Here is a 27,603-nt window from a genome sequence, read left to right as displayed (position 1 = left end):
AGACAAAAAAAAAAAAAGAAGCAGATTGTGAAACTATGCACATTAGCCACCATTTAAGGGGGCATATTTAGAAAAATACCTGGAAGGCTACAAATACAAATGTTTACAGCAGCTATCTCCAGCTGGCACATTGATGAATAATTTCTCTTTTTCCTTATCTGTAGTATTTCTGTGAGGAAAGTGTAGTACCCGTATAATGATAAGACCAGTCATAGAAGGATGTCGCCTTTGCGACAGTGTATTTTCCGACACTGGTTTGGCTATAAGGAGGTACCCTCACCACCTGCTAGCAGCGTGATAGTCTCCTGGGACTGACGCTCGAAGCACATCGATTCTGCTCTCACCTTAGGACATTCTGACCCATCTCTGGTACCGCGTGTCCGTATCCTCTTCCAGGACCTGATGTTCTTGCCCTGGGGACCACCTCTGTCGCAGAATCTTTTGTGGGTGTGTGAGGGTCCTTTCTGATGGATGAGGACCGGTCTCTTAGGTTCAGTGGACCCTGGCTCTAACGTTTGGGAAGAACATGGCTTTCCCCGCCTTTGGAGGCTCTGGGAAGATCCGAATTTGTCCAGAGCCTTGTCGTGTGCATCACCCAGAGGGCTCTGGGCTGTTACCTGATCCGAGTCTTCATTCAGCAGAGAGTCTTGCTGCGGCGAAAGCTCTGACAATAGATTTTGGTGCTTGGAGCATCCATGCCCGGGCCTTCCCTGTTTGCCTGGGCCTCCCAGTGAAGAGACTGCCCGGCGTCACACCCTGCCCTCCAGCACGATCCCTTGGCTTGTGTGACCCAGAGCTCAGAAGGTCTCCTCCTGCCAGTCCTTCTCTGTGGACTTCTAACCGGACAGTTTTGGTGGCTGTTCTCTGATTCCCTCAGGATTCTTCCTGGTTCTCCTCTGGAGACCTTGGCTTTGGTTATCACCCAGAACTGAGGCACAGAAACGGCAGAAGCGCCATGTGGGGATGTGGAGACCTAGGCCCAGGTTGGGAAGTGGACAGATTTCCTTTCATAGCTTATAGTTGTGGGTTGGGGGGTAGCCATCAAGGCATTCCAAGTAGGACAAGGCTTGGAATGTAACGTGGTGCTTAGGAGAACACATGTGTGTTGGAAATAGATCTTGCCTTGAATCTGAACTCTGCCTCTTACTGGCCATTTGCCCTTGAACAAATGCTCAGTCTTCCTTTTCCCCTTCTAAAAGGAGGGTAAATAAAGGTGCCCCCTTTAAGGACTGTCGTGATTAAAGCAGAAAATGCACAGAGCCCACTCTGAAACACTGGTTTGGAACATAATTGGATCAGCGTTTTTTGGTTGCATGATATACTGGGTTAAGTAGTGTCCCCTCAAAATTCACATCCACCTGGAGCCTCTGAATGTGACCTTATTTGGAAATAGGGTCTTTGCATTGTTGTCAAGTTACAAGAGGTTATACTGGATTAGGATGGGCCAGTCCAGCATATGTTGTTCCCTTTTTTCTTTTTATGGCCTGTATGGCTGCACCTGTGGCACATGGAATTTCCTGGGCTCGGCGTCAAGTCAGAGCTGCAGCTGCAGGCCTACTCCACAGCCATGGGCCACAGTGGACCCAAGCCACATCTGTGACTTACGCCCCCGCTGTGGCAACCCCAGATCCTTAACCCACTGAGCTATATGGGAACTATGAAAGCTAAAGTTGTTCTTATCAGAAGAGGGAGATTCGGCCATAAACACACAGAAAAGATGGCCATGTGAAGACAGGCACAGATTAGAGTAATACATCCAGAAGGCAAGAAATGGCAAGGATTGCCAGCAATCACCAAAATTTGGAGAGACATGGAACAGACATTCCCCTAGAGATTCCAGAAGGAGGAACCCCACCAACACATTGATTTCAGGCTTCTAGCCTCCAGAATTCCCCAGTGAGAAAACATTTTTTTTATTGTTTTAAGATGCCCAGTTTGGGGTATTTTTTGTTATGGCAGCCCTAGGAAACTAAGAAGCCAGCAAACACTGGATTTCATTAGAAGGCTATGGGATAGCTCATAAAATCAAGAAAAAGCTAAGCTTAGAAGGGACAGGATGCATTTTCAGGAGCTAGCTGACAATCTGGTCAACTCCAAATATGTTTATCCTTTTGTTTTCCTGTCTGAGAACTGATGTTTCAGCAGTGGAGCCCAGTTTGTCTAGCCTGGGTCATGGCTGCTCCTTGGCCAGGCCAGGGTGTTTTGAAGGACAGTTCTCTCAGTCTTGCCCACAGTAGTGAAAGAATAATTTCCTAAGTTTACTGTTGGGTGTTTTACCACAAAAGCCCCAGCAGATAGGTAACAATGCACTTCATATATCTTAGGGATTAATATGTTTGTTGCTATCATTTTTAATCTTTCAGCATGTAGCAGAGTAGAGTCGGGAGACAGACTGGCTACTGCCCGATCCCAAGAGTACCTCAGAAGCTGATCACACAAAGGACCACTCCTTGCCACCTCCCTGCCTTAAACACTGTTGCTCTGCTTAGCTCTGTGCCCACCCCTGTCAGTGTTCAGGAGACCAGCCACACTGGGTCTTCTGGGGATGCCCTGGTTGTCCACCTGGAGCCCATTCTGGGCCAGGGAAGAAGGAAGAACAAGTGGAGAATACTTGTGTGCCTCACAGCCGTGGTCCCTGGAGGAGAGGCCAGGGGTGTACAGAACCAGTCATCTCAAGTGTCCTGAGTCCTGACTGTTGTCCCCTGGGCGGGCCTCTGTTTTACGGCTGCTCTTAGTATCTCTAAGCTAATTGTCTCAGAAGAAAATGTAAAGGAAAAATCACTTTTATTTTTTTATTTTTTGTCTTTTTTGTCCTTTTAGAACCGCACCTGCAGCATTTGGAGGTTCCCAGGCTAGGGGTCGAATCAGCCATAGCTGTCGGCCTACGCCAGAGCCATAGCAATGCCAGATCCGAGCTACATCTGTGACCTACACCAAAGCTCATGGCAACGCTGGATCCTTAACCCACCGAGTGAGGCCAGGGATCGAACCTGCCACCTCATGGTTCCTATTTGGATTTGTTTCCGGTGCACCACGACGGGAACTCCCCAAATCACTTTATACTCATTATCTGTGCCATGACTCCCAGGACGAGGCTGGAGCATGAGTGCTGTGAGTCTTGGGTTTTTTCCTTCCTTGTTTAAAAGGGCTACTTCATCCACAAAGTTTCATTTCAAGCGAATCATTGTGACAATAGTTGTGACAAACTTGGAAACAAACCTTCATTTCATGTCGGATGACTGTTTCATGTTAAATTCCCATCCTGGGATAGTTTTCCATTCAATGTGGAGAATTATTGCTACAATTTGTCATCCATTAAGCAAAGGGTACATTATGAATAGCGGTGATTTCCATTTATTTTGACATTTTGCTTCTTCATGTAATTGTAATTCTATTTTAAAAACTGCCTCCCTCGTCCCACCTCTGCACTTTCATATGAATTCACACTGCGCTGGGATTAGAAAATGGGTGCTTCTGAGTCCTTTGAAGATGTGGCTCCTGAAAGCTCCTGTGTGAAGGCGACGCCAAGGTGAAACACGTGGCTGTAAAGTGGCCTTGTGGGCAAAAGGCTGGTTGCTCCAGCTGGGGTGTCTGTGACGACGACCAGGTTGATGTGGAAGCTGTCATCAACCTTGGTTTGTAATTCCTACCTGTGTGATAGGTGTCACAGACACAATAGTGAATAAGACAGAGAGGGCTTCTGAGAGGAGATTGGCAATAAGCAAATAGAATAATCGCAGTGGTGGTCAGTGCCGGGGAGGAAATAAGCAGGAAGTTTTGAAAGGAGATGATGGGGGCAGGGTAAAGGCGGCCTCTCCGAGGAACCGCCTGAGCGGATACCTGGAAGGTGGAAAAGAACCAACCACCTTCCCTGTGAGGCGTCCGAGCACCGGGCAGTAAAGCTTTGTGTGGATGAGGGACCCTCAGGTGCCCAAGATGGGTAGGGTGAAGCAGGCCAGGAATTTCGGTGGTTTTCTGGAAGAGGAAGAGGCGTGGAAAGGCCTCACATGGGGATTTGTCTCCCTGAATTGTGTCTTGGGTAAACTGTCGACTGTCTGAAAGCCCGGACCACTGGTGATGCTCACTGGTCTTGCCCAGCAGAGCACCTGACAGATAGGAGGTGCTTACAGATGTTTCCTGAATGACATGTCTATGAATACATTTTAACCTGTATTCGTCCTTCCTTCCTGCACTTCAGTGAAGCAATTACCAAGCCTCAGAGTCAGAAGGGCTACTGGGGGCAGCTGGTCTGGCCCCTCACCAGCTTGTCTAAATCTCCTCTGCAGCAGGCCAGGCAAGGACCTGACAACCTTGGCTTTTTGAACATTTCTAGGCCAGAGGGCTCCTCTCCCTCAGAGCCAGCTCAGTGGTTTTGAATAGGTTACCAGGCACATAATGCAAAATTCTAAAGTACCTACTGTTGGTACATAAAAAGCAGAAACCCCATCTTTGCTCTCCTGCTCCCAGTTCTCCCTGGAGGCTACCACTCTTACCTGAGCCCCAATATAGTCTATATGTTTGTAATGATATAAAAGATTATGAAAATAGATTAATGTTTTTATTGTAAAAGTATCATAATCATTGTAAAAAAATACAGAAGGCTATAGAAGAAGAAGCAGTATCCTGTAATCCCAGATGTCAGAAATAACCATTGTTGGGAGCTCCTGTCGTGGCGCAGTGGTTAACGAATCCCACTAGGAACCATGAGGTTGCGGGTTCGGTCCCTGCCCTTGCTCAGTGGGTTAAGGATCCGGCGTTGCCGTGAGCTGTGGTGTAGGTTGCAGACGTGGCTCGGATCCCGTGTTGCTGTGGCTCTGGCGTAGGCTGGTGGCTACAGCTCCGATGAGACCCCTAGCCTGGGAACCTCCATATGCCGCGGGAGCGGCCCAAGAAATAGCAACAACAACAAAAGACAAAAGACAAAAAAAAAAAAAAAAGAAAAAAAAGAAATAACCATTGTTAATATTTTGGTATCTATTTCTCCAGATTTTTTGCTGTATATGTGATATATATAATTGACAAAGAATTGTAAACACACACAGTTGTGCATCTTTGTTTTGTTCTAGTTTAACAATATAGGTGATCAGACCATATCAGCGTTTCTGGGGCTAATATATTTTTTTGTCTTTTGCCCTTTATTTTGGGCCGCACCTGCGGCATATGGAGATTCCTAGGCTAGGGGTCAAATCAGAGCTGTTGCTGCCGGCCTATGCCACAGCCACAGCAATGCCAGATCCGAGCCGTGTCTGTGACCTACACTGCAGCTCGTGGCAATGCTGGGTCCCTAACCCACTGAGCGAGGCCAGTTATTGAACCTGCAACCTTATGGTTCCTCGTCGGATTCGTTTCCGCTGCGCCACGAGGGGAACTCCCTCTGGAGCTAATATTTAAGGGTTTGTTTGTTTGTTTGTTTTTTGTTGTTGTTGCACTCACAGCATGTGGAAGTTCCCAGGCCAAGGACTGACCCCAGCTGCTGCAGTGACAATGCCAGATCCTTAACCCACTGCCCATAAGGGAACTCTCAGAGCTAATATTTTACATTGCTGCATAGATTCCATTGTGTGAATGGAATTTATTTATTTTTTATTAATGTACCGTAATTTATTTCTTTAAATATTCTTATTAGTAGACTTTTATGAGGTTTCTAGACTTTGCTGTTCAAACCAGTGCTTTGTGAATATTCTCATGTAGATGCCATTTGGCATGTACCTGAGTTATCTGTTGGATAATTGCTGAGGAGTAGACCTACTGGTCAGATAGTATGTACTGATTTAAATCCCGATAGAGGTGGCCGAGTGGCTCTCCGTCTGGAGTTGTACCAGCTGACACTCCCACCCACAGCTATGAGCCTGCCCCCTTCCTTTTTTGAGCCTCTCTTACTGTTAGGTGGTCCTGCCTTCTTGCGATAATTGATCTGAAGTGTGCCTTACCGCAGTTTCCACCCACCTCTCCTACTTCTGCTCCCAGGCTGCACACACTCGTGCTATGTGGGCTTCTTCTTTTTAGCTCAACTCCCCTGAGACTTAGAGGGATGAATAATGAACCCCATTCCAGGCGTGAAGGTGGAGCTCACCTCGGATAACAGGCCAGAAACTTTTAGTGTGTGGGTGATATGACCACCTGGCCTGTGGGTGTAAGAGGAAGAGGCTGAATTGACGGCGTAGATTCCTTTTGAGCCTGAGCATCTTTTTTTTAAAAATAGTATATATACAGATATATTTCTATGTATTATTTTATAGTATATATTAATACATGTGCGTATACATGTACATTTACCTATACTTGCATGTATATTTTTTACTTCAAAATAACTATGAATATGTTCATTTTATTAAAAAAATGAAACATAGGAAAGAGAACCATGTCCTTCTTTTATGAAATGAAGTTGGAAAGTTTTCTTCTAGATCTTTTTTCTCTATATTGACATATGTATCTATTTGTAGTATAAGCTATTGCTTTGTAACTCTTTGAACAAAGCATAAATGGTATTATGCTGTAGATATCATTATGCAATTTGATTTTTTTTTTGTCCTTTTAGGGCCACACCCACGGCATATGTATGTTCCCAGGCTAGGGGTCAAATCGAAGCTGTAGCTGCTGGCCTACAATAGCCACCACAACGCAGGATCTGAGCCACCTCTGCGACCTACACCACAGCTCATGGCAACACCAGATCCTTAACCCACCGAGCAAGGCCAGGGATGGAACCTGCATCCTCATGGATGCGAGTCAGGTTCATTTCCGATGAGCCACAACGGGAACTCCCAGTTTGATTTTTTTAACTCAAATTGAGTCTTAAGTGACTTAGCTCTGTTGGTACTTAACTGGTCCTTCACTGGGTTCTTTGTTTTCCCGAGTATGATTTACACCATTATGGTTTATTTATACCGTCGTCTACTAATGTACACTTGTTTTAATTTTGAAGCTGCAAATATGCTGCAGTGGAAATCCTTGTACCTGCTCATTAGGTGCATGTGTAAGCATTACTCCAGAATAGATACTAATAAGTGCAGTTACTGGATCCCAGAGTATTTAAAATTTTACTGGATTCAGCCAAGTTGCTTTCCAAAGTGACTGTGCCAATTTCCACTTCCATTGGTGTAGGGAGTACCTAGTTCTCTGTGGTACCCTGCAATATTTGATATTTAAAAACTTAGAAAGATTTGGCATTCTCATCAGTAATAACTGGTTTCTGATTGTCTTAATGTGCATTTTCCTAGTAACAAATGACACTGAGCAACTTTTCATGTTTTACTGGCCATTTGTATTTCTTCTTCAGTGAATTACCGGTTCATGTTTTATGCCTGTTTTCTTCTTTTGTTTAATCCTTTATCTATTGATTTTTACAAATTCTTTGTGTATTCTGGATGCTTACTCATGGTCTGTGATATATGTAGCAAAATTTCCCCCTAGAGACTCCTTAAGGCAAAGGGTTCCATCAGCTTCCCCTTGTGCGTCTCTTGTTGAGCTGTGAGCTGGCGGTGTTTCTCCCCCTGCACCAGGACACCTGACCCAAGGATCTTTCTTAAAGAAGGTGCATGATTTTGGACTGTCCCACAGAAGTAAGTACCAACCAGGGGTCGTAAGGACAGTGTCTTGGAACACACAACTCCACAGTTGCTTACTAGATAAATACCTGAAACATGAGAACATTTGGGCATCTGTGTTACATGCAATAAAGACCTTGGAGCCAGATGACTTAAGTTTACATCTGGCCTCTGCCTCTTACTAATACATGTGTGAACTCGGACAAATGGCTTAAATCCTCTGGCCATTAGTTTGCTCATCTGCAAATGCGGCCTAATAAGAGTACTTTTTAGGAATTCCCTTGTGGCATGGTGGGTTAAGTATCCGGCATTGTCAGTGCAGTGGCTCTGGTCATTGCTGTGGCCTGGGTTCCAGTTCTGGCCTGGAGACTTCCACATTCCATGGATGTGGCTTGGTTTTATAGGACTGTTGTGAGAATTAAATGACTTCATAAATGCAAAGTACTTTTAGTAGGACTCGGCTTGTGGTGGTATCTGTATAAATATTAGCTATTATATAATAAAACTGGCTCTCATGTTTTTTTTTTTTTTTTGTCTTTTTGCTATTTCTTCGGCCGCTCTCGCGGCATATGGAGATTCCCAGGCTAGGGGTCTAATTGGAGCTGTAGCCACCGGCCTACACCAGAGCCACAGCAACGCGGTATCCAAGCCACATCTGCAACCTACACCACAGCTCACGGCAACGCCGGATCGTTAACCCACTGAGCAAGGGCAGGGACCGAACCCGCAACCTTATGGTTCCTAGTCGGATTCGTTAACCACTGCGCCACGACAGGAACTCCTGATTTTTTTTTTAAATCATATCTGACCTGAGTCCTGAGGAATTGAATTTTGGTTATGTTTCTTTCAGTATCTAGTAGTGTCTCATAACGAACACTTAGGTAACGTGGATATATGATGGAAAGGATTAAAAATAAAGCTAACAGCATGTGTTATTTAAAAAGACATATGAGTCATAAAAATAAGGTACCAGAGTTCGGGTGCCCAAAACAAAAGCTTCTTTATGATACACTTTTTGTGGAGGGTGTACATTTCTCTTTGCCAGTTGAAGTGGTGTAGCTCAGGCAGTTGTGTAAACACAATTTATTTTTCCCTTAGCTTGCCAGCTTTATAATTATGCAATGTTTGAATAATTTTTTATTTTCAGGGGTATACACTACAGTATTTTGTAATTCATGCATAAAATCTGTTTTGATTGAGTTTTATGTGCCATGATTTCAAAATCCTCTAATTCAAGGCTGACCCTTATGCACTTGCTGCAAGGTCATAGGCCATTTGCTGTCCTCTGACCCATTCATAGTAGTTGTCAGTACTGGGTGGGACCTGCTTATCTGGCTAGGAGTAATGATTTTTTTAAAAGATGGGACGAGGAGTTCCAATTGTGGCTCAGTGGGTTAAGGGCCTGGCATTGTTTCCATGAGGATGCAGGTTGAATCCCTGGCCTCACTCAGTAGGTTAAGGATCTGGCGTGAAGGTTGCAGATGGCAGCTCAGATCTGGTGTTGCCGTGGCTGTGACATAGGGCTCAGCTGCAGCTGAAATCCCACCCCTAGCCTGGGAACTTCCTTATGCCAAAGGTGTGGCCATAAAAAGAAAAAAAATGTGGGACGAAACATGCCAGACTTACCCCAGTTTGAGTTGAGTGTTTGCTCTGGGCCAGGTGATGTCTGCAGTACCTGATTCAGCATTTATCGTGACTCCCGATAAAGTGGACTCTGTCCCTCAGGTCGGCTGCCCCTTGTCCTCCCCTCCAGTCCTCAGGGCCTTCGCGAAACTGAGGAAGTCCTGAGTCCAGGCCTGTCCCTTCGAGGGTCAAAGGTAAATCAGCACTCCCAGATTTTGACCTCTTTGTTCCTGACTTTGGGAGCGGGACTCTGCACCCTCCCCTGCTGAGGACGGGGGAGGGATGAGGTGGTAGAGACAGGTCTCTGACAGGAAATTCGTCTCGTGTATCGGTGACACCGTAGGTGAGATTGACGTCTAGTGCACAAGGAGGCTAGAATCACTCCCATTTCACACCCATTAGAATGGATGAAAGACAGAAGACTGACAATAGTAAATGCTGGTAAACTCTTATCCATTGCTGGTGGGAGGCTAAAGTGGTACAAGCCCTTTGGACAACAGTTTCTGGTAAAATTAAACGTACCGTTACCCCCCATGTCCTGGAAGCAGCAGTTCTACTTCCAGGAATCCACCCAAGTGAAATGAAAATGTTTGTCCACCTAAAGAATTGTGTATGAATGTTCATAGTACTTATTCATTATAGCAAAAAGTGGAATAACCAATGGGAGCACGGATAAGCTATTTGTAGGGCATCTATACAGTGGAATGCTAATCAATAAAAACAAACTGCAGGAACCACTTAGATGACTCTCAAGAAACATAATGTTGAGCAGAAGAGGTCAGTTACAGAGTAAACATGACTCTATTTATGTGAAGTCCAAGAGCAGGTAAAATTCATCTTGGGAATAGAAATCAGAATAGCGGCTGCGTCTGGTGTGGTGGGGGGAGGATTGGGATTGTCTGGGAAGGGGTGCCAGGGAACTCCATGGGGTGATGGCAGTGTTTAGGCGTTTGGTTACTTGGGTGGATATGATTGCCAAAACTCATCCAACGAAACATGTATGATCAGTGCATTTTCTTGTGTATATATTATGCCTCAATAACATATATATATGTATGTATTTTGTCTTTTTAGGGCCATACCCATGGCATATGGAGGTTCCCAGGCTAGGGGTCTAATCGGAGCTGCAGCCACCGGTCTACACCACAGCCGTAGCAATGCCAGATCCAAGCCGTGTCTGCGACCTACACCACGGCTCACGGCAACGCCGGATCCTTGACCCACTGAATGAGGCCAGGGATCGAACCTGCAATCTCGTGGTTCCTAGTCGGATTCGTTTCCACTGCACCATGATGGGAACTCCCTCAATAACGTATTTATTGAGTACATTTTAAAGGTTATGACTAGGTATTTTTTCTGCCACTTCAGAGTTCAAATTATTTGTATTCATCAAGGTTGTTATCTTTTGCAGTAACATAACATCTTATCATATACCAGCGGTTCTTAAGCTGTAGTCCAATGATCTTGAACCCTGTGAAATTCATGGACAAATTTGTGTTTTTCTTTCCCCTTTAGGAGCAAGTTCATAGTTATTCCCATATTCTCAAAAGGATCTGTGACCCAAAACGTACTTGTAACAGAACTTCCGTGTTAGATGGTTTGTACAGGATGTGTATTAAACAATATCGGTAGTTAGAGATGAATGAATGAATGACAGAGTGTTTACAGTTGATGTTCAAGGAACCAAGCCTCCACTAGTTTACAGATTAAAACTGGTGGATGGCAGTGGCTTCATGAAACTGAGAAACATTAGAGTAAGCTTCTGGCCTGAGAAGCAGAATAAAGTCTTGATAAGAAAATCAGGGAGTTCCCTGGTGTCTTGTTGTCAAGGATCTGGTATTACCACTGTTGTGCGAATTGGATCCCTGGCCCAGGAACTCCTGCATGCTGTGGGCCTGGCCAAAGAAAGAAAGAAAGAAAGAAAAGAGGAGTTCCCGTCATGGCGCAGTGGTTAACGAATCCAACTAGAAACCTGAGGTTGCGGGTTCGATTCCTGCCCTTGCTCAGTGGGTTAAGGATCCGGCGTTGCCGTGAGCTGTGGTGTGTGTTGCAGACGCAGCTCGGATCCTGAGTTGCTGTGGCTCTGGCGTAGGCCGGTGGCTACAGCTCCGATTAGACCCCTAGCCTGGGAACCTCCATATGCCATGGGAGTGGCCCAAGAAATGCCAAAAAGACCGAAAAAAAAAAAAAAAAAAAAAGAAAAGAAAGAAAAGAAAAGAATAACAGGCAGAATCAGTGTACCTGAAAGAGCTTTCAAGAATTTTTATAGAAAAAGATGCCTGCTATTCAAATATATCAATACTGTGTCTATTTTAAATATTGAAATTAGATGAACATAATAGAAGCAACAGTTATATTTCAACTTTAAAAAATTATGTAATGCTTTTCTCTTGACAGGAAAAACAATTACTGTGGTGAATGCTAATGGAATTGTAGCAAGTTCAGCTTTGCCAGTGTTTAACAAAAGAAGACAATTTTGATGTGGCTCAGTTACAGCAATTTTCATACACTGAGTTTTGCGAGTTGGTTATTCATTCTCAGTCCCTGATTACAGGGGGACAATGCAGCATTAAATTGGTGGCATAGGGTTGTAGATGCTCTCTGAGATACAGTCAGTCCAGGGACATCTGAAACTCTTGCCTTGCTTTTGCGTGCTTATTGACAGGTTTCTGTGGTCTCTTTTGTCCCCTGTGCCTTGAGTGTGACATCGCCAGGCATTATGGAGAGTGTTTTTGTTGGCCATTGTTACCTGGGTCCACCTTTGCACTGAGAACTGGGACCAGAGAGAGACATAAAATACGGGTAAGTGTGTTTGGATGTATGGGTGAAGCTGGATCGTATGAAAACCAGGATGCCTTTCAAACCTGTGATTGAAAAAAGAAAAAAGAGATGTGAACAAAGATGCTTAAAAACACCACACTTGGAGTTGTCTTGTGGTGCAGCGGATTAAGCATCTGGCATGGTCACTGCAGCAGCTTGGGTAGCTGTTGTGCCATGTGTTTGACTCCTGGCCCAGGAACTTCCACAAACCGTTGGCGCAGCCAAAAAAGAAAATAAAAAATTAAGAGAAAGTTAAAACATCACACTTAGTGGAAGACTTTGGGAAAGCAAAGGAAAGAAATTTCTGACTGCATATGTTAGTAGGATGTATACTAACCAAAATGCCACGCCGTGCTCTGTAATAGGGAGACCCTATTAGAACATAGATTATTGGTCAATGGGCCACTTCTGTCTCTCTGCCTCTTATTACACCAAGAGAAAATGACGGCAGTGCACCAAATCGGGAGAATAAACTTGGAATAATCTCACTTAGAATGCAGCCTCTCCTGCATGTACAGAACTCACTTTGGGGGTTCCCTGGGGATGCTTCAAAGAGCTGGACAATTTCCAGCGCAGCCAAGACCGAGGTACAATGAGAGCTTGAGGACAGACATGGCACACCTACTAAAATGTGGCCAATTCTTAGAAAGGCGTCCTTTTATATATTCATGTGGATTGATCCCTAAGCTATATCTATATATCTTTTTTTTTTTTAATGGTCGCATCTGTGGCATACATATGGAAATTCCCAGGCTAGGGGGTTGAATCGGAGCTGCAGCTGCAGGCCTACACCACAGCCACAGCAACCCCAGAGCCAAGTCACAGTTGTGACCCACACCACGGCTTTGTGGCTACGCCAGATCCATAACCCACTGCGAGGGCCAGGGATGGACCCCATATCCTCATGGACACTATGTCAGATTCTTAACCTGCTGAGCCACATGGGAACTCACCTAAGATATGTTATTAATTGAAGGGAAATAGCAAGGCATAAAAGTATGCAACTATTTACATAAGAAGACTATATATATATATGTACGTATGGTTGCCTAGACATAGACTTTATCTGGAAGTGTATATAAGAACTGCCAACAGTTGTTGCCCCCTGACAAGTAACTGGGTGGCTGGGGAGAGCTATAGAAGGGGAATCTCATTTTTATTTCTTTTCTCTTCTTACTGTGGGAATTTTGGACCATATGTACTTATTATTCACTCCAAAGAAGTCAATAAAATAATTGTAAATATTAAGTCCTAAGAGGAAAAAAAGATGTTGACATAGACTTTTTTCTGTCAGTGAGAGTGGTTTCAGCAGCAAAGCTCTGCAGGTGGGTCTCTGAATGGCAGGGACTGACTAGCAGGGGGCTGCCTGGCACCTGGTGACCCAGTGGAGCTGTGTCCCTGGGCAATGGCCAAGGGTGTTGGTGGATCTTGGAAGCAGTGGATGGGACAGGCCATTGGGTAATACTGTGGCGTCTCCGCGATTGTGCCAGAACAGAGACCCGGCTCTCCCCTAGGGCACGCTGTGCGAGGACTGGCTGGCCGTGCACTGCTGTTGGCCTTTCTCCATCTGCCAGGTGGCCAGGGAACTCAAGCTGAGGACCTCCCAAACCTACGAAATCTACGCGGCCCGTTCGACCAAGGAAACCTTGATTTGACAAAGCCAGAAAGCCCTCCTCTTCACCCCGCTGCCCCTTCCTCTCAAGTCTCTCTTCATAGAGAGATTGTTTCTCAGTTTTCACTGAAATAGCTATGAAAATAAATGATTTTCCACTACTGCATATACTGGTGTCCCTTTTTCACACGCACTCTCAATGAAGACTGTTATTTGTCTGAATTGCTATCCCAGCCCAACTGTATGAGGCGGTTTCTAGAAGTGATTTTTGTGCCCTCCCCGCCCCTGCCCAGTTTTGGAAGGTTGCATTTCCCAACATCTTCCCCTTCACAAGGGATGGCTGGGAAAGTGAAAGAACTCTCATGTGACTTCTTCGGCTACGCCACTTTTCCCAACATACCAGTGATGGGGCAGAAGGTTAATTTCCGTTAGCGCTTGAGCTGGACACTAAGCGTCCCTGCAGTGCAGGGGCACTGTCCTTCCCTCGTCCTGACGGCATAGAGAAAGCCTCAGCGTGTTGCTGATCTCGCACAGCTCTCCAGCCCTGGTACCTCCTCAGCCCGACTCGGAGCCTTGGGCGGGCAGCTGTTACAGGCCGAAACGTGCCCCCCCACTTCCCAACAAAGTCATGTTCAAGTCCGAACTCCTGGTGTCTGCAAAGGAGACCCTATTTGGAAATAGGGTCTTGCAGATGTAATGAAGATGAAGTCGTTAGAGTCATATGGGGCCCTAATCCAACATGACTGCTGTCCTTACAAGGAGAGAAGAGACACAGAGGGTGGACACCACGTGAGGATGGAGCTTGTGCTGCTGCAAACCAAGGAACGCCTGGGGCTCCCAGAAGCTGGAAGAGGCAGGAAGAGCCTCTCCCAGAGGTTTTGGACCTGCCAGCATCTTGATTTTGGACCCAGCCTCCAGCACTGTGAGAGAATACATTTCTCTTGTTTGAAGCCAGCCAGTTTGTGGAATCTTTCTACAGCAGCCCCAGGAAGCTAATTCCCCAGGATCTACCATGGGAATAAAATACACTTGTTTCTGTTGGGGTCTGAAGCTGAACTGCCTCCTTCACCTACTAATTGTATAACTGCAGGCAAATCTGCTCATCTCTCAGCCCCTCGGTTTCCTCCTCTGTAAAACGACAATGCTGCCTTTATGGGGTTGTGGGGGTCCTAACAAGTCACAACGCTTAGCACGCTGCCTGCAAGGATCACGGACGCGGTATTGTTACTGCTCACTGTTGCCTTATATTCATACAAATTATATAATCTTCTATTTACTGTTGGGACATAGAGTTTTCAACAAAGTTTAAGATTAAAATTGAGTTAAATAAGAGCATCAGGTAAATAATAATATAAATGGTTGATGGATATGGCAAAGCCTTGGGAAGGTGGTAAAACGGGAATTGTGTTGGGTGCTTGCATGTGCCGCACACTGTTCAAAGCACTTCACATGTTTAAAGACATTTAATCCTTATGATCCCTCAGGAAAGTGCTATTACAGCCCCATTTTCCAGAAAAGAACCTGAGCCACAGAGGCTCACACAGCTGGTAAGCGACAGGCAGTCCGTCTCTTGAGGCTGTGCTCTGAACCTCTGTACTCAGCAGGCAGAGAAAGTTTCTGGCCAGGAGGCTTTCTTGGGCCCTGGTGGTTGTACAAGCCAGAGTTTGTTGTAGGGAGAGGAAGTCAGCCTGGCGAGTGCTGAAAGGACTGCCCCCCACCAGCCCCACGAAAGCAAAGCAATTCTTGTCTGACAAGTGACTCCTCTCCTCCCAGCCCTCCCTTTTGGATGTCCTGAGCAGCTGCCAGCAGCCAAAGCCCTTTGGGAACAGGAAAATGCTCAGTGTTCGCATGTAATACCTGATCAAGTACTGCCCTCTCCAAGCCAGCTACTGAAAAAACCAGGCCTGAGGGACGACTCTATTAAGTGAGAATAAACCTGTTCTGTTGTTTCATGCGAAAACACATTGCAATTCACAAGCTTACAGCTGGGAACACTATGCATTTCTGGCAAAGGAGACTTGGGCGATATGTCCGCTCTCCCATGACGACCCTTCCCCGCGTGAAGAGCAGACGGCGTTTCATGCACTGGCTGCTGGCCCTGTGCTTCTGTGGCTGTGGTCAGAGGTGGAAGTGACCCTCTCCAGCAAGGGAGTCCTCCTTTTCCCCTTTGCTTCTTCTGATCAGTCTGGGCGGTAGAGCAAATGCAACAGTTCACACCCAAACCCAAACAAGTAAAACCCTGGCCTCCAAAAGCATCACGTCTGCCACCCAGTCACGGAACATAACACAGAATTAATACATTCTTTGAAGCAGATGGTGGTGCGCAGTCCTGAAGGGCCGTGACTTCGGGTTTCCTCTCGAACATGTCAAGTCCATGAAGAAAGACCTCAACAGGAAGGGGTGCTGCCTTCCCAGGAGAAAAGTTACCCGACACCGAATGTTGGAGAGACAACAACTCTGATCTTAAACTTCCCATTTCCTCAGACTGACAAGACGCTGTCTGTGGTAACAGATCTGAGAGCCACCCAACAGCAAAGCCGTCTGTGTGTTTTTCTTCTCCCTAGAAAATCCCTTTTCGTTTTCCAAGATGCCAAGTGTGGAACAGATATCTGATGACTCCGTGTGGGCAAACAGTGCTAACACACAAGCAACAGGCATTTCAAAGGAATCCGTTCAGATCATTATAAATTACAAGCCCAGGAAACAAACAAGTGAATCTCCACCAAACCACTTGGCTTCACAGTAGAATATACTAATAAAGAAATAAGCTGCCAGACACAGGAACTCTCTGTCTTTGGAACAAGGATATGAAAAGTGTCCACCGCCCTATAAAAGAATTTTTATATGTTTATATAGTTTACATATCTAAGGCTTATTTATATAATAGTCTGCAACCTTTTATACCCTTTTATAAGCGTTATTCACATATTATACCCTTTTATAAACGTTATTCACATATTACCTCATCGAGATTCTCTTTTGGTCTTTTAAAAACACTGTACTGAAAAAAACAAGCAGAGAGGAGTTCCCGTTGTGGCGCAGTGGCTGACGAATCCGACTAGGAACCATGAGGTTGTGGGTTCGGTCCCTGGCTTTGCTCAGTGGGTTAAGGATCCGGTGTTGCCGTGAGCCGTGGTGTAGGTCGCAAATACGGCTCGGATCCCACATTGCTGTGGCTCTGGCGTAGGCCGGTGGCTACAGCTCCGATTGGACCCCTAGCCTGGGAACCTCCATATGCCGAGGGAGCGGCCCCAGAAATGGCAAAAAGACAAACAAAACAAAACAGAAAAAGCAAGCAGAGAACAAGAGTCCATAGATTTTCTGCTGATATGTCCATGGAGGAGTGAATTTTTGTCCTCTTCCATTTTCTCTGTCTTCTTTTTTTCCCCTAAACAACAGCCTCTCCCCCTGACCCAACATGTAATAATAAGAAACCATAATTCCACGAGATGAAACTCCGACTTTGTAGTTAGCAAACTGTTTTGGGGTGTATTTCTTGGCTGACCTCACTCTCATCATTCTAATTCGTCCTCATCTGCCTCCCCACCACTGTTTGACCCATGACAATTTGGGATCTGTATGCTGGAGCTGAAATCTTGAGGAAATGGGAGAGCTTTTTCTTAAGCTTCTTAGTTTCACTGGGAACAAATCAGATTCTTCGTGTTGCACTTTAGAAGAGATATTTGGTTCCCTGGCAAAGCAGGTTCCAAGGAAAAGCTAAACCTTCATGAAACCCTACATGAAACTAATAAGCCATGGAAAGTTCCCAGAGTTGGAAAAAAAAAAAAAAAAGAAAGAAAAAACCCAGCAAAACCTAACAGTTAGGAGTTGTGGTTTCCTGGTGTTCTACACGTGAGGGGGAAAAGCCAGTCTACGAAGAAGAAAATCTGAGCAAGAGGACCTTGGGGCAGTGTCATTGGCCCATGTGGTCTAATGATTTCTGGGCATTGAAAGCTGTGTTTTTCCCCCAGGTACCCTGTCCAGTTTGTACAACTTACTTTTGTGCAGGCCCCCTGCCTACATTTCACCTTTCTGTACATCATCTAGAAAACTAAAAACTCCTTCCAGCTCTGACGTTCATGACTTTGCCCTGGAAAGTGAAGTCATTGAAACCTATTTATAGGTGCACTCTAAGGTCTCTTGGTGGTAACAAGGAGATTCCAGAATCTATCTGAGGAGGCTCAAGAGGAGCCAACTCAACCCGAATTCATCCCAGAGGACATGAAACCAGCCTTTATCACAGGAGTTCAGGGAAAGAGGATGACGGACAATTAGCAGGACCCCCATGGGCTCTCTGTGAGTGGTCATCACTGCATTAGCCTTGCTATGGTCTCATCACACCTCTTCTCATTCATTCATCTCTTGGCAGATAAACCAGTGCTGTGGGGCTTCTTGTTGCTTTTTATCACCTTCCCTGGGGTTAACCGAGGGACGCATGTGATTGAAGAGTCCAAGTTAGTCATCCCATTAAGACATGGGTGCCAGATTGAGCTCTGCGTGTGACTGCTTCACCCAGAAGAGAACATTTTTGTAACCACAAATACAGTCCTTACTCAGCTCATGATGTGGCCGATGCTTGCTTCTGCTTACTAGCAGGACCAGATGAAAGGTGCTTTAGTGCAAAATCATGATCCTAAACTTTAAGGCCACTAACTTATCCAAAATGATGCTACATCCTTGTTATTGTCTTTGATAATCAGGGGGGCATGTGCTTCTCGAAATGAAATTCTTACTGCTATCTTAAGATGGGGGAGAAGATGAAAACCTCTAGCTCACTCTTGGGGTATTTGTGCATTTTCTTTATCCATGTCATCTCTTTCTCCAGTGAGCACAGATGATTTAAAATTTGTATGTTACATTACAGTGTTTTTTCAATAGCAAAGACACGGAAACAACCTAAATGTCCATTGACAGATGATTAGATTAAGAAGATGTGGTATATATACACAATGAAATACTACTCAGCCATAAAAAAGAACAAACTAATGCCATTTGCAGCAACATGGATGGAACTAGATACTCATACTAAGTGAAGTCCGTCAGAAAGAGAAAGAAAAATACCACATGATTTCACTTATATCTGGAATCTAATATATGGCACAAATGAACCTTTCCACAGAAAATAAAATCATAGACTCGGAGAATAGACTTGTGGTTGCCAAAAGGGAGAGGGAGGAAGTGGGATAGACTGGGAATTTGGCAATAGGTGCAAACTATTGCCTTTGGAATGGATAAGCAATGGGATCCTGCTGTATAGCACTGGGAACTGTATCTGGTCACTTGTGATAGAGCATAATAATGTGAGAAAAAAGAATTATACATGTATGTGTGACTGAGTCACCTTGTCGTGAAGTAGAAAATTGACAAAACACTGTAAGTCAGCTATAAGGGAAAAAATAAAAATCATTATAAATATAAAAAGATATATAGTGTTTTTTTAAAAAAACTGGGGTATTATGTATTCTAATGACTTTTTTTTTCTTTTCCATGATGGTTTATTACAGGATATTGAATATAGTTCCCTATATTATAGAGTAGGACCTTGTTGTTTATCTATTTTTATTTTTATTTTTTAGCATTTTTAAATTACTCAATGAATTTATTACATTTATAGTTGTACAATGATCATCACAATCCAGTTTTATAGGGTTTTCATCCCACACCCCCAGCGCATCCTCCCACCCCTCAAACTGTCTCTTTTGGAAGCCATAAGTTTTTCAAAGTCTGTGAGTCAGTATCTGTTCTGCCAAGAAGTTCATTGTGTCTTTTTTTCAGATTCCACATGTCAATGATAGCATTTGATGTTGGTGTCTCATTGTCTGACTGACTTCACTTAGCATGGTAATTTCTAGGTCCACCCATGTTGCTAAAAATGCCATTATTTCCTTCCTTTTAATGGCTGAGTAATATTCCACTGTGTATATGTACAACATCTTCTTGATCCACTACTCTGTCAATGGACATTTAGGTGGTTTCCATATCTTGGCTACTGCAAATAGTGCTGCAATGAACATGTACATGTGTCTTTTCAAGTCATGGTTTTCTCTGGAGAGATGCCCAGGAGTGGGATTGCTGGGTCAAATGGTAGTTCTAGTTTTAGTTTTCTGAGGCATCTCCATACTGTTTTCCACAGTGGTTGCACCAGTTTACATTCCCACCAACAGGATAATAGGGTTCCTTTTTCTCCACACCCTCTCTAGCACTTATTGTTTGTAGACATTCTGATGATGGCCATTCTGGCTGGTGTAAGGTGGTACCTCGGAGTGGTTTTGATTTGCATTTCTCTAATGATGAATGATGTTGAACATCTTTTCATGTGTTTTTTGGCCACCTGTATGTCTTCTTGGGAGAACTGTCTGTTTAGATCTTCTGCCCATTTTTTGATGGGGATGTTTGTTTTTTTGGTATTGAGCAATAGGAGGTGTTTATAGATTTTGGAGATTAATCCCTTGTCAGCTGATTCATTTGTAAAGATTTTCTCCTATTCTGTGTGTTGTCTTTCGTTTTGTTTAGGGTTTCCTTTGCTGTGCAGAAACTTTTAAGTTTAATTAAGTCCAATTTGCTTATTTTTGTTTTTACTGTCATTACTCTAAGAGGTGGATCTGAGAAGATGTTGCTGTCATTTATGTCAGAGAGTGTTTATGTCTAAGAATGTTATAGTATCTGGTCTTATGTCTAGGTCTTTAATCCATTTTGAGTTTCTTTTCGTGTATGGTGTTAGGGAGTGTTCTAATTTAATTCTTTTGCATGTGGCTGTCCAGTTTTCCCAGCACCACTTGTTGAACAGGCTGTCTTTTCTCATTGTATATTCCTGCCTCCTTTGTCATAGATTATTTGGCTGTAGGTGCGTGGATTTAATTCTGGGCTTTCTATCCTGTTCCACTGATCTAGATGTCTGTCTTTGTGCCAGTACCATGTGGTTTTGATGACTGTTGCTTTGTAACATAGTCTGAAGTCAGGGAGCCTGATTCCTCCAGCTCCATTTTTCTTTTTCAGGATGTCTTTGGCTATTCTGGGTCTTATGTGCTTCCAAACAAACTTTAAAACATTTTGTTCTGCTTCTGTGAAAAATGTCCTTGGTAATTTGACAGGGATTGCACTGAATCTGTAGATTGCCTTGGGTAGTATAGTCATTTTGATAATATTGACTCTTCCAATCCAAGAGCATAGCATGTCTTTCCATCTCTTTGTGTCATCTTTGATTTCTTTCATCAGTTCTTATAGTTTTCAGAGGACAGGGCTTTTATCTCTTTAGGTAGGTTTATTCCTAAGTATTTTATTCTTTTGGATGCTATGGTTAACAGGATTGCTTCCCTAATTTCTCTTTCTGATCTTTTGTTGTTAGTATATAAAAATGCAGTTGAGGAGTTCCCGTCGTGGCGCAGTGGTTAACGAATCCGAATAGGAACCATGAGGTTGCGGGTTCGGTCCCTGCCCTTGCTCAGTGGGTCAAGGTTCCGGCGTTGCCGTGAGCTGTGGTGTAGGTTGCAGACGTGGCTTGGATCCTGCGTTGCTGTGGCTCTGGCGTAGGCTGGCAGCTACAGCTCCAATTCGACCCCTAGCCCGGGGTTTTTTAATCACCTCCATATGCCGCAGGAGCGGCCCAAGAAATGGCAAAAAGACAAAAAAAAAAAAAAAATGCAGTTGATTTCTGCATATGAATTTTGTATCCTGCAACTTTGCCAAATTCATGGATGAGCTCTAACAGGTTTCTGGTAGAGTCTTTAGGATTCTCTACGTATAGTATCATGTCATCTGCAAACAGGGATAGTTTTACTTCTTCCTTTCCAATTTGGATTCCTTTCATCTCTTTTACTTCTCTGATTACTGTGGCTAGGACTTCCGAAACTATGTTGAAGAGTAGTGGCAAGAGCGGACATCCTTGTCTTGCTCCTGATCTCAGCAGGAATTCTTTCAGCTTTTCACCATTGCAAATGATGTTCGCTGTGGGTTTGTCATATATGGCCTTTATTATGTTGAGATAGTTTCCATCTATGCCCATTTTCTGAAGGGTTTTTATCAGAAATGGGTGTTGGATTTTGTCAAAGGCTTTTTCGGCGTCTATTGAGAGGATATTATGGTTTTTATTCTTCAGTTTGTTAATGTGTATCACACTGATGGATTTGTGGATATTGAAGAACCCCTGCATCCCTGGGGTAAATCCTACTTGATCATGATCTACAATCCTTTTAATGTATTGTTGGATTCAGTTTGATAGTATTTTGTTGAGGATTTTTGCATCTATGTTCATCAGTGAAACTGGCCTGTAGTTTTCTTTTTTTGTGTGGTATCTTTGCCTGGTTTTGGTAACAGGGTGATGGTGGCCTCATAGAATGAGTTTGGGAGTGTCCCTTCCTCTGCAATTTTTTGGAATAGTTTCAGAAGGATAGGTGTTGGCTCTTCTCTAAAGGTTTGATAGAATTCACCTGTGAAGCCATCTGGTCCTGGACTTTTGCGTGTTGGAAGTTTTTTAATCAAAGTTTCAATTTTGGTACTTTCATCTCTTCTATTGGTCCATTCATCTCTTCTATTTCATCTTGGTTCAGTCTTAGAAGGTTGTACTTTTCTAAGAATTTGTCCATTTCTTCTAAGTTTTCTGTTTTATTGGCATATAGTTGCATGTAGTAGTCTCTTATGATCCTTTGTATTTCTGTGATGTCCGTTGTTACTTCTCCTTTTTCATTTCTAATTTTATTGATTTGAGTCCTCTCTCTTTTTTTCTTGATAAGTCTGGCTAAGGGTTTATCCATTTTGTTGATTTTTTCAAAGAACCAGCTTTTCATTTCATTGATCTTTTCTATGGCTTTCTTCATTTCTATTTCATTGATTTTTGCTCTGATCTGTATGATTTCTTTCCTTCTACTAACTTTAGGTCTTGTCTGTTCTCCTCTCTCGAGCTGCTTTAGATGTAAAATTAGCTTGTTTATTTGAGCTTTTTCTTGTTTCCTGAGGTGGGCTTGTGTTGCTATAAACTTTCCTCTTAGAATGGCTTTTGCTGCATCTCATAGGTTTTGGAGTGTCGTATCTTTGATGTCATTTGCTTCTAGGTATTTTTTTAATTTCTTCTTTGATTTCTTCAGTGATCCATTGGTTGTTTAGTAGCATGTTGTTTGGTCTCCACGTGTTTGTGTTTTTTGCAGTTTTTTTCTTGTTATTGATTTCCAGTTGTATAGTGTTGTGGTCAGATAAGATGCTTGACATGATTTCAATTTTCTTAAGGTTACCAAGGTTGGATTTGTAGTCCAGGATGTGATCCATCTTAGAGAATGTTCCATGTGCACTTGAGAAGAATGTGTATCCTGTTGCTTTTGGATGGAATGTCCTATAAATATCTATTAAGTCCACCTGGTTTAATGCATCATTCAGGGACTGTATTTCCTTATTTATTTTCTGTCTGGATGATCTGTCCATTGCTGTAAGTGTGGTGTTAAAGTCCCCCACTATTATTGTGTTACTGTCAATTTGTCCTTTTAAGGTTGTTAGCAGTTGCCTTATATATTGTGGTGATCCTATGTTGGGTGCGTAGATATTTAAAATTGTTATATCTTCTTCTTGGATTGATCCTTTGATCATTTTGTAATATCCTTCCTTGTCTCTTAAAATATTCTTCACTTTAAAGTCTATTTTGTCTGTTATGAGTATTGCTACTCCAGCTTTCTTTTGATTCCCATTTGCATGGAATCTTTTCTTCCATCCTTTCACTTTCAATTTGTATGTGTCCCTAGAAGTGAAGTGGGTCTCTTGAAGCCAACATATATATGGGTCTTGTTTTTGTATCCATTCAGCCAGTCTATGTCTTTTAGTTGGGGCATTTTGTCCATTAACATTTAAGGTAATTATTGATATGTATGTTCTTATTGCCATTTTATTAATTGCTTTGGATTTGTTTTTGTTGCTCTGTTTTCTTCCCTTCTTCTCTTGTTCTCTCCTCTTGTGATTTGATGACTATCTTTAGTGTTGTATTTGAGTTGATTTTTCTTATTTGTTTGTGTATCAGTTGTAGATTTTTGTTTTGCAGTTATTCTGAAGTTTTGATATAAGAGTCTATATATATACAAGGTAGTTTTAAGTTGTAGGTCTCTTAATTGCAAGTGCATCTCCAGTGTCCTGCATTTGTACTCTCCTCTTCTCATTTTTTTTTTTTTTGTCTTTTTGCCATTTCTTGGGCCGCTCCCGTGGCATATGGAGGTTCCCAGGCTAGGGGTCCAGTCGGAGCTGTAGCTGCCAGCCTACGCCAGAGCCACAGCAATGCAGGATCTGAGCCACATCTGCAACCTACACCACAGCTCACGGCAATGCTGGATCATTAACTCACTGAGCAAGGGCAGGGATCAAACCTGCAACCTCATGGTTCCTAGCTGGATTTGTTAACCACCGCGCCACGACGGGAACTCCTCATTATTTCTGATCTTGGTGGCATAATTGTGTGGATGATTTTGTATCTTTACTTCATACATACTTTTTCTTGTCAGTTGTGGTATTTTTGTTCCTGGTTGTGGCCTTTTCTTTTCTTTTCTTTTTTTTTTTTGTCTTTTGTCTTTTGCTGTTGTTGTTGTTGTTGCTATTTCTTGGGCTGCTCCCGCGGCATATGGAGGTTCCCAGGCTAGGGGTCTAATCGGAGCTGTAGCCACCGGCCTACGCCAGAGCCACAGCAATGTGGGATCCGAGCCGCGTCTGCAACCTACACCTACAGCTCACGGCAACGCCGGATCGTTAACCCACTGAGCAAGGGCAGGGACCGAACCCGCAACCTCATGGTTCCTAGTCGGATTCGTTAACCACTGCGCCACGACGGGAACTCCTGGCCTTTTCTTTTCTGCCTAGAGAAGTTCCTTTAGTATTTGTTGTAAGGCTGGTTTAGTGTTGCCGAATTCTCTTAGCTTTTGCTCATCTGTGAAGCTTTTGATTTCTCCTTCAAATCTGAATGAGAGCCTTGCTGGGTAAAGTAATCTTGGTTGGAGGTTTTTTCCTTTCACCACGTTAAGTATATCATGCCGCTCCCTTCTGGCCTGCAGAATTTCTGCTGAAAAATCTGCTGGTAACCTTATTGGGGTTCCCTTGTGTGTTATTTGTTTCTTTCCCTAGCTGCTTTTGGTATTTTCTCTTTGTCTTTAATTTTGGTCAGTTTGATTAATATGTGTCTCAGGGTATTCCTCCTTGGGTTTATAGTACTTGTTCCTGGATTTGAGTGAGTGGTTCCTTTCCCATGTTAGGGAAGTTTTTGGCTATTATCTCTTGGAATATTTTTTCTGTCTCCTTCTCTCTCTCTTCTCCATCTGGCACCCCTATAATACGGATGTTTGTGCTTTTAACGTTGTCCCAGAGTTCTCTGAGACGCTCTTCATTTGTTTTCAATCTTTTTTCTCTTTTCTGTTCCACATCAGTGATGTCCACTAATCTGTCCTCCACCTTGCTTATTCGTTCTTCTGCCTCCTATATTTTGCTGCTTCTAATGAATTTTTTACTTCAGTCATTGTATTTTGCATCTCTTCTTGCTTGTTTTATATCTTGTATCTCTTTGCTCAGTGTTTCCTGTAAATTATCCTTCTTTGCCTCCAGTTGATTTCCAATGTCTTGCATCATCCTCAGCATCAACAGTCTAAAGTCTTTTTCCTGGAGGCTGAGAATCTCCTGATCACTTAGCTGTTTTTCTGGAGTTTTTTCTTTCTCCCTTATCTGAGTTATAGTTCTCTGTCTTTTCATTTTTATGGGTTTTTGGTGTGGTGACCTTTTTACGGATAATAGAGTTGTAGCCTCTCTTACTTCTGGAGCCTGCCCCCCTTGTGGCTGAAGTTGGTATGGGGCTTGCTGTAGGCTTCTTAATGGGAGGGACTGATGCCTGCCCACTGGTAGGTGGAGCTGATTCCTATCCCTCTGGTGGGAGGGACTTTGTCTCTGGGTGAGATTAGAGGCAGCCCTGTGCCTGGGGGAGTCTTTAGGCAGCCTGTTTACTTATGGGCGGGGCTGTGATCCCACCTGGATTGTTATTTGGCCTGGGGCTTCTCAGTGCTGGTAGGTGGGGCTAGATTTTCCCAAAATGGCCACCTCCAGAGAAACGCATGCTGATGAAGATTCCCAAGAGCTTTACTTCCAATGTCCTTCTCCCACAACAAGCCACATTCACCCCTGCTTTCCCAGGAAGTCCTCCAAGAACCACAGCCAGGTCCAACACAGATTCTCATGGAGACCCTGCTTTGCCCTGGGACCCAGTGTGTGTGAAAGTCTGTATGCACCTTCCAAGAATGGGGTCTCTGCTTCCCCCAGTGCCATGGAGCTCCTGCGCACGATCCCCACCGTCCTTCAATGCCAGATGCTCCAGGGGCTCTTTCTCCCAGTGCCAGATCCCCATGTGTGGGGGTTTGATGTAGGGCTCAGAACTCTCACTCCTGTATGTGAGTCTCTGTGATACATTTACTTTCTAGTCTGTGGGGCTTCCCACCTGGGAGGTATGGGGTTGCTTATATCACATAATCGCCCCTCCTACCTCTTGATGTGGCCTCTTCTTTGTCTTCTGGAGTATAATATCTTTTAGAAAGTTTCTGGTCCATTTGGTTGAAGATTAATCAGCATTTTGTTGTAAATTTTGTTTTTTTTAGGAGAGAAGTTCAGCTCCAGTCCTTCTATTCCACCATCTTAATCCCATCCTCTCTAATGACTTCTTTAAAGTGACTTATTTTTGAACAAAAAAGCATGCATGGGTATAACCAATTTTTATATTTTTAGACTTGAAATGGCACTGCAGTCTGTGGTGTCCCTCTTCTAACACTACACATTTTTCTTGTCTGAGATTCTTTTTTTTTTTTTTTTTGGTCTGAGATTCTTTATGTACTAAGTCCTTATTTCCTTGATCAGTATATTCTACCAAAACCCCTCTGGATCAAAAAGCATCAGGGCAGAAAGACGGAGTGGAATTGGAAGGAAAAAGAACATGGATAGGCAGAGGGATACAAGGTGCATGAAGGCATCAGAAAAGAGCATGAGGACATCGGGAGAGAGCATGAGGGCTGTGGGCATTATTAAGAAGCTCCAGCCTCTTCCACTGAACACCTGAGAGGAGGATATTATGCCCTCCCCTGCACTGCTCTAAATTTGAGCTGGAAAGATGGACCAGACACAGCGCTGGGAGGCTGGGAGGTGTTTGATGTCCAGTCTGCATTTATCAGTTAGGTGCCAAGGTGTGAGAAATTGGCAGGATAAAGTTCAGCTTTGACAGCAGAACAGAATAACAGGATGGCTGAGGGTCTGGTGTAACCTGTAACAGCACATGACTCGTGTGCTTTTCTCCAACCTGGTACCCCATGCACTGATGCTGTGGGAAGACCGATTTCCTTCTTTTCCTATTGCCCCTTCTGACTTGGAGGCTAGCCTTTTGGTATTCCTGTACCATCACCAATGTCCAAGGAGTTTCACCCAGTACACAGCTCTGCACTGTGCGTGTTCATCCCAAGCATCTGATTTGTTCTCTTCAGTGTTTGGTTGTTGCCCGTGCCTCCTGGGAAGATTTCCGGGTGGTGGTGGGGGTGTCTGTGAAGGTGAAAAGCATTCCAGAATCTGTTGTGTGTGAATGCAGCCTCATTAGTATGATAGCTCTTGACAATCTTAAGTCCTTTGGGCAGGACTTTGTCTTTTATTTCACAGAAGAGGTGTGGTGTTCTCAGTCCATCATATTGGGTGGGACACACTGTTTCCTCATTACTCATGATGCCAACTTTGGTCTTTTGCCTACCTGGTTTCTCTACTGTAAACTGCCATTTCCCCCTTTGTGATCAATAAGTATCTTTAGAGGAGACGCTCTGAGCTCTTCAAGCTTTCACTCTCTAGTTTTGCTTTTGGCTATGCCAATGACATTCAGAAGTTCCTGGCCAGGGATCAAACCTGCACTATAGCAATGACCCAAGGCACAGCAGTGACAACATGGGATCCTTAACTACTAGGCCACCAGGGAACTCCTCACCCACTGTTGTTTTTGTTTTAATTTTATGGCCACACCCACAGCATATG

General features: G+C 43.8%; 1 protein-coding gene across 1 annotated transcript in view; it reads left to right on the top strand.

The window, feature by feature from the left end:
• The window catches only part of PLAC8L1 (PLAC8 like 1), a 28,013-nt gene extending 11,369 nt beyond the window's left edge, over nt 1-16,644 (top strand). Inside the window, exons 3-4 of the mRNA XM_003124067.4 lie at nt 11,836-11,972; nt 13,505-16,644. Of these exons, the coding sequence (XP_003124115.1) occupies nt 11,836-11,972; nt 13,505-13,645 (278 nt within the window). The 3' untranslated portion in view covers nt 13,646-16,644. The remainder of the gene's footprint in view (nt 1-11,835; nt 11,973-13,504) is intronic.

Source organism: Sus scrofa, chromosome 2 (genome assembly GCF_000003025.6).
Source record: "Sus scrofa isolate TJ Tabasco breed Duroc chromosome 2, Sscrofa11.1, whole genome shotgun sequence".
Lineage (NCBI taxonomy): Eukaryota > Metazoa > Chordata > Mammalia > Artiodactyla > Suidae > Sus > Sus scrofa.
The sequence above is the reverse complement of the archived record's forward strand: the minus strand, read 5'-3'. Positions and strand labels throughout refer to the sequence as shown.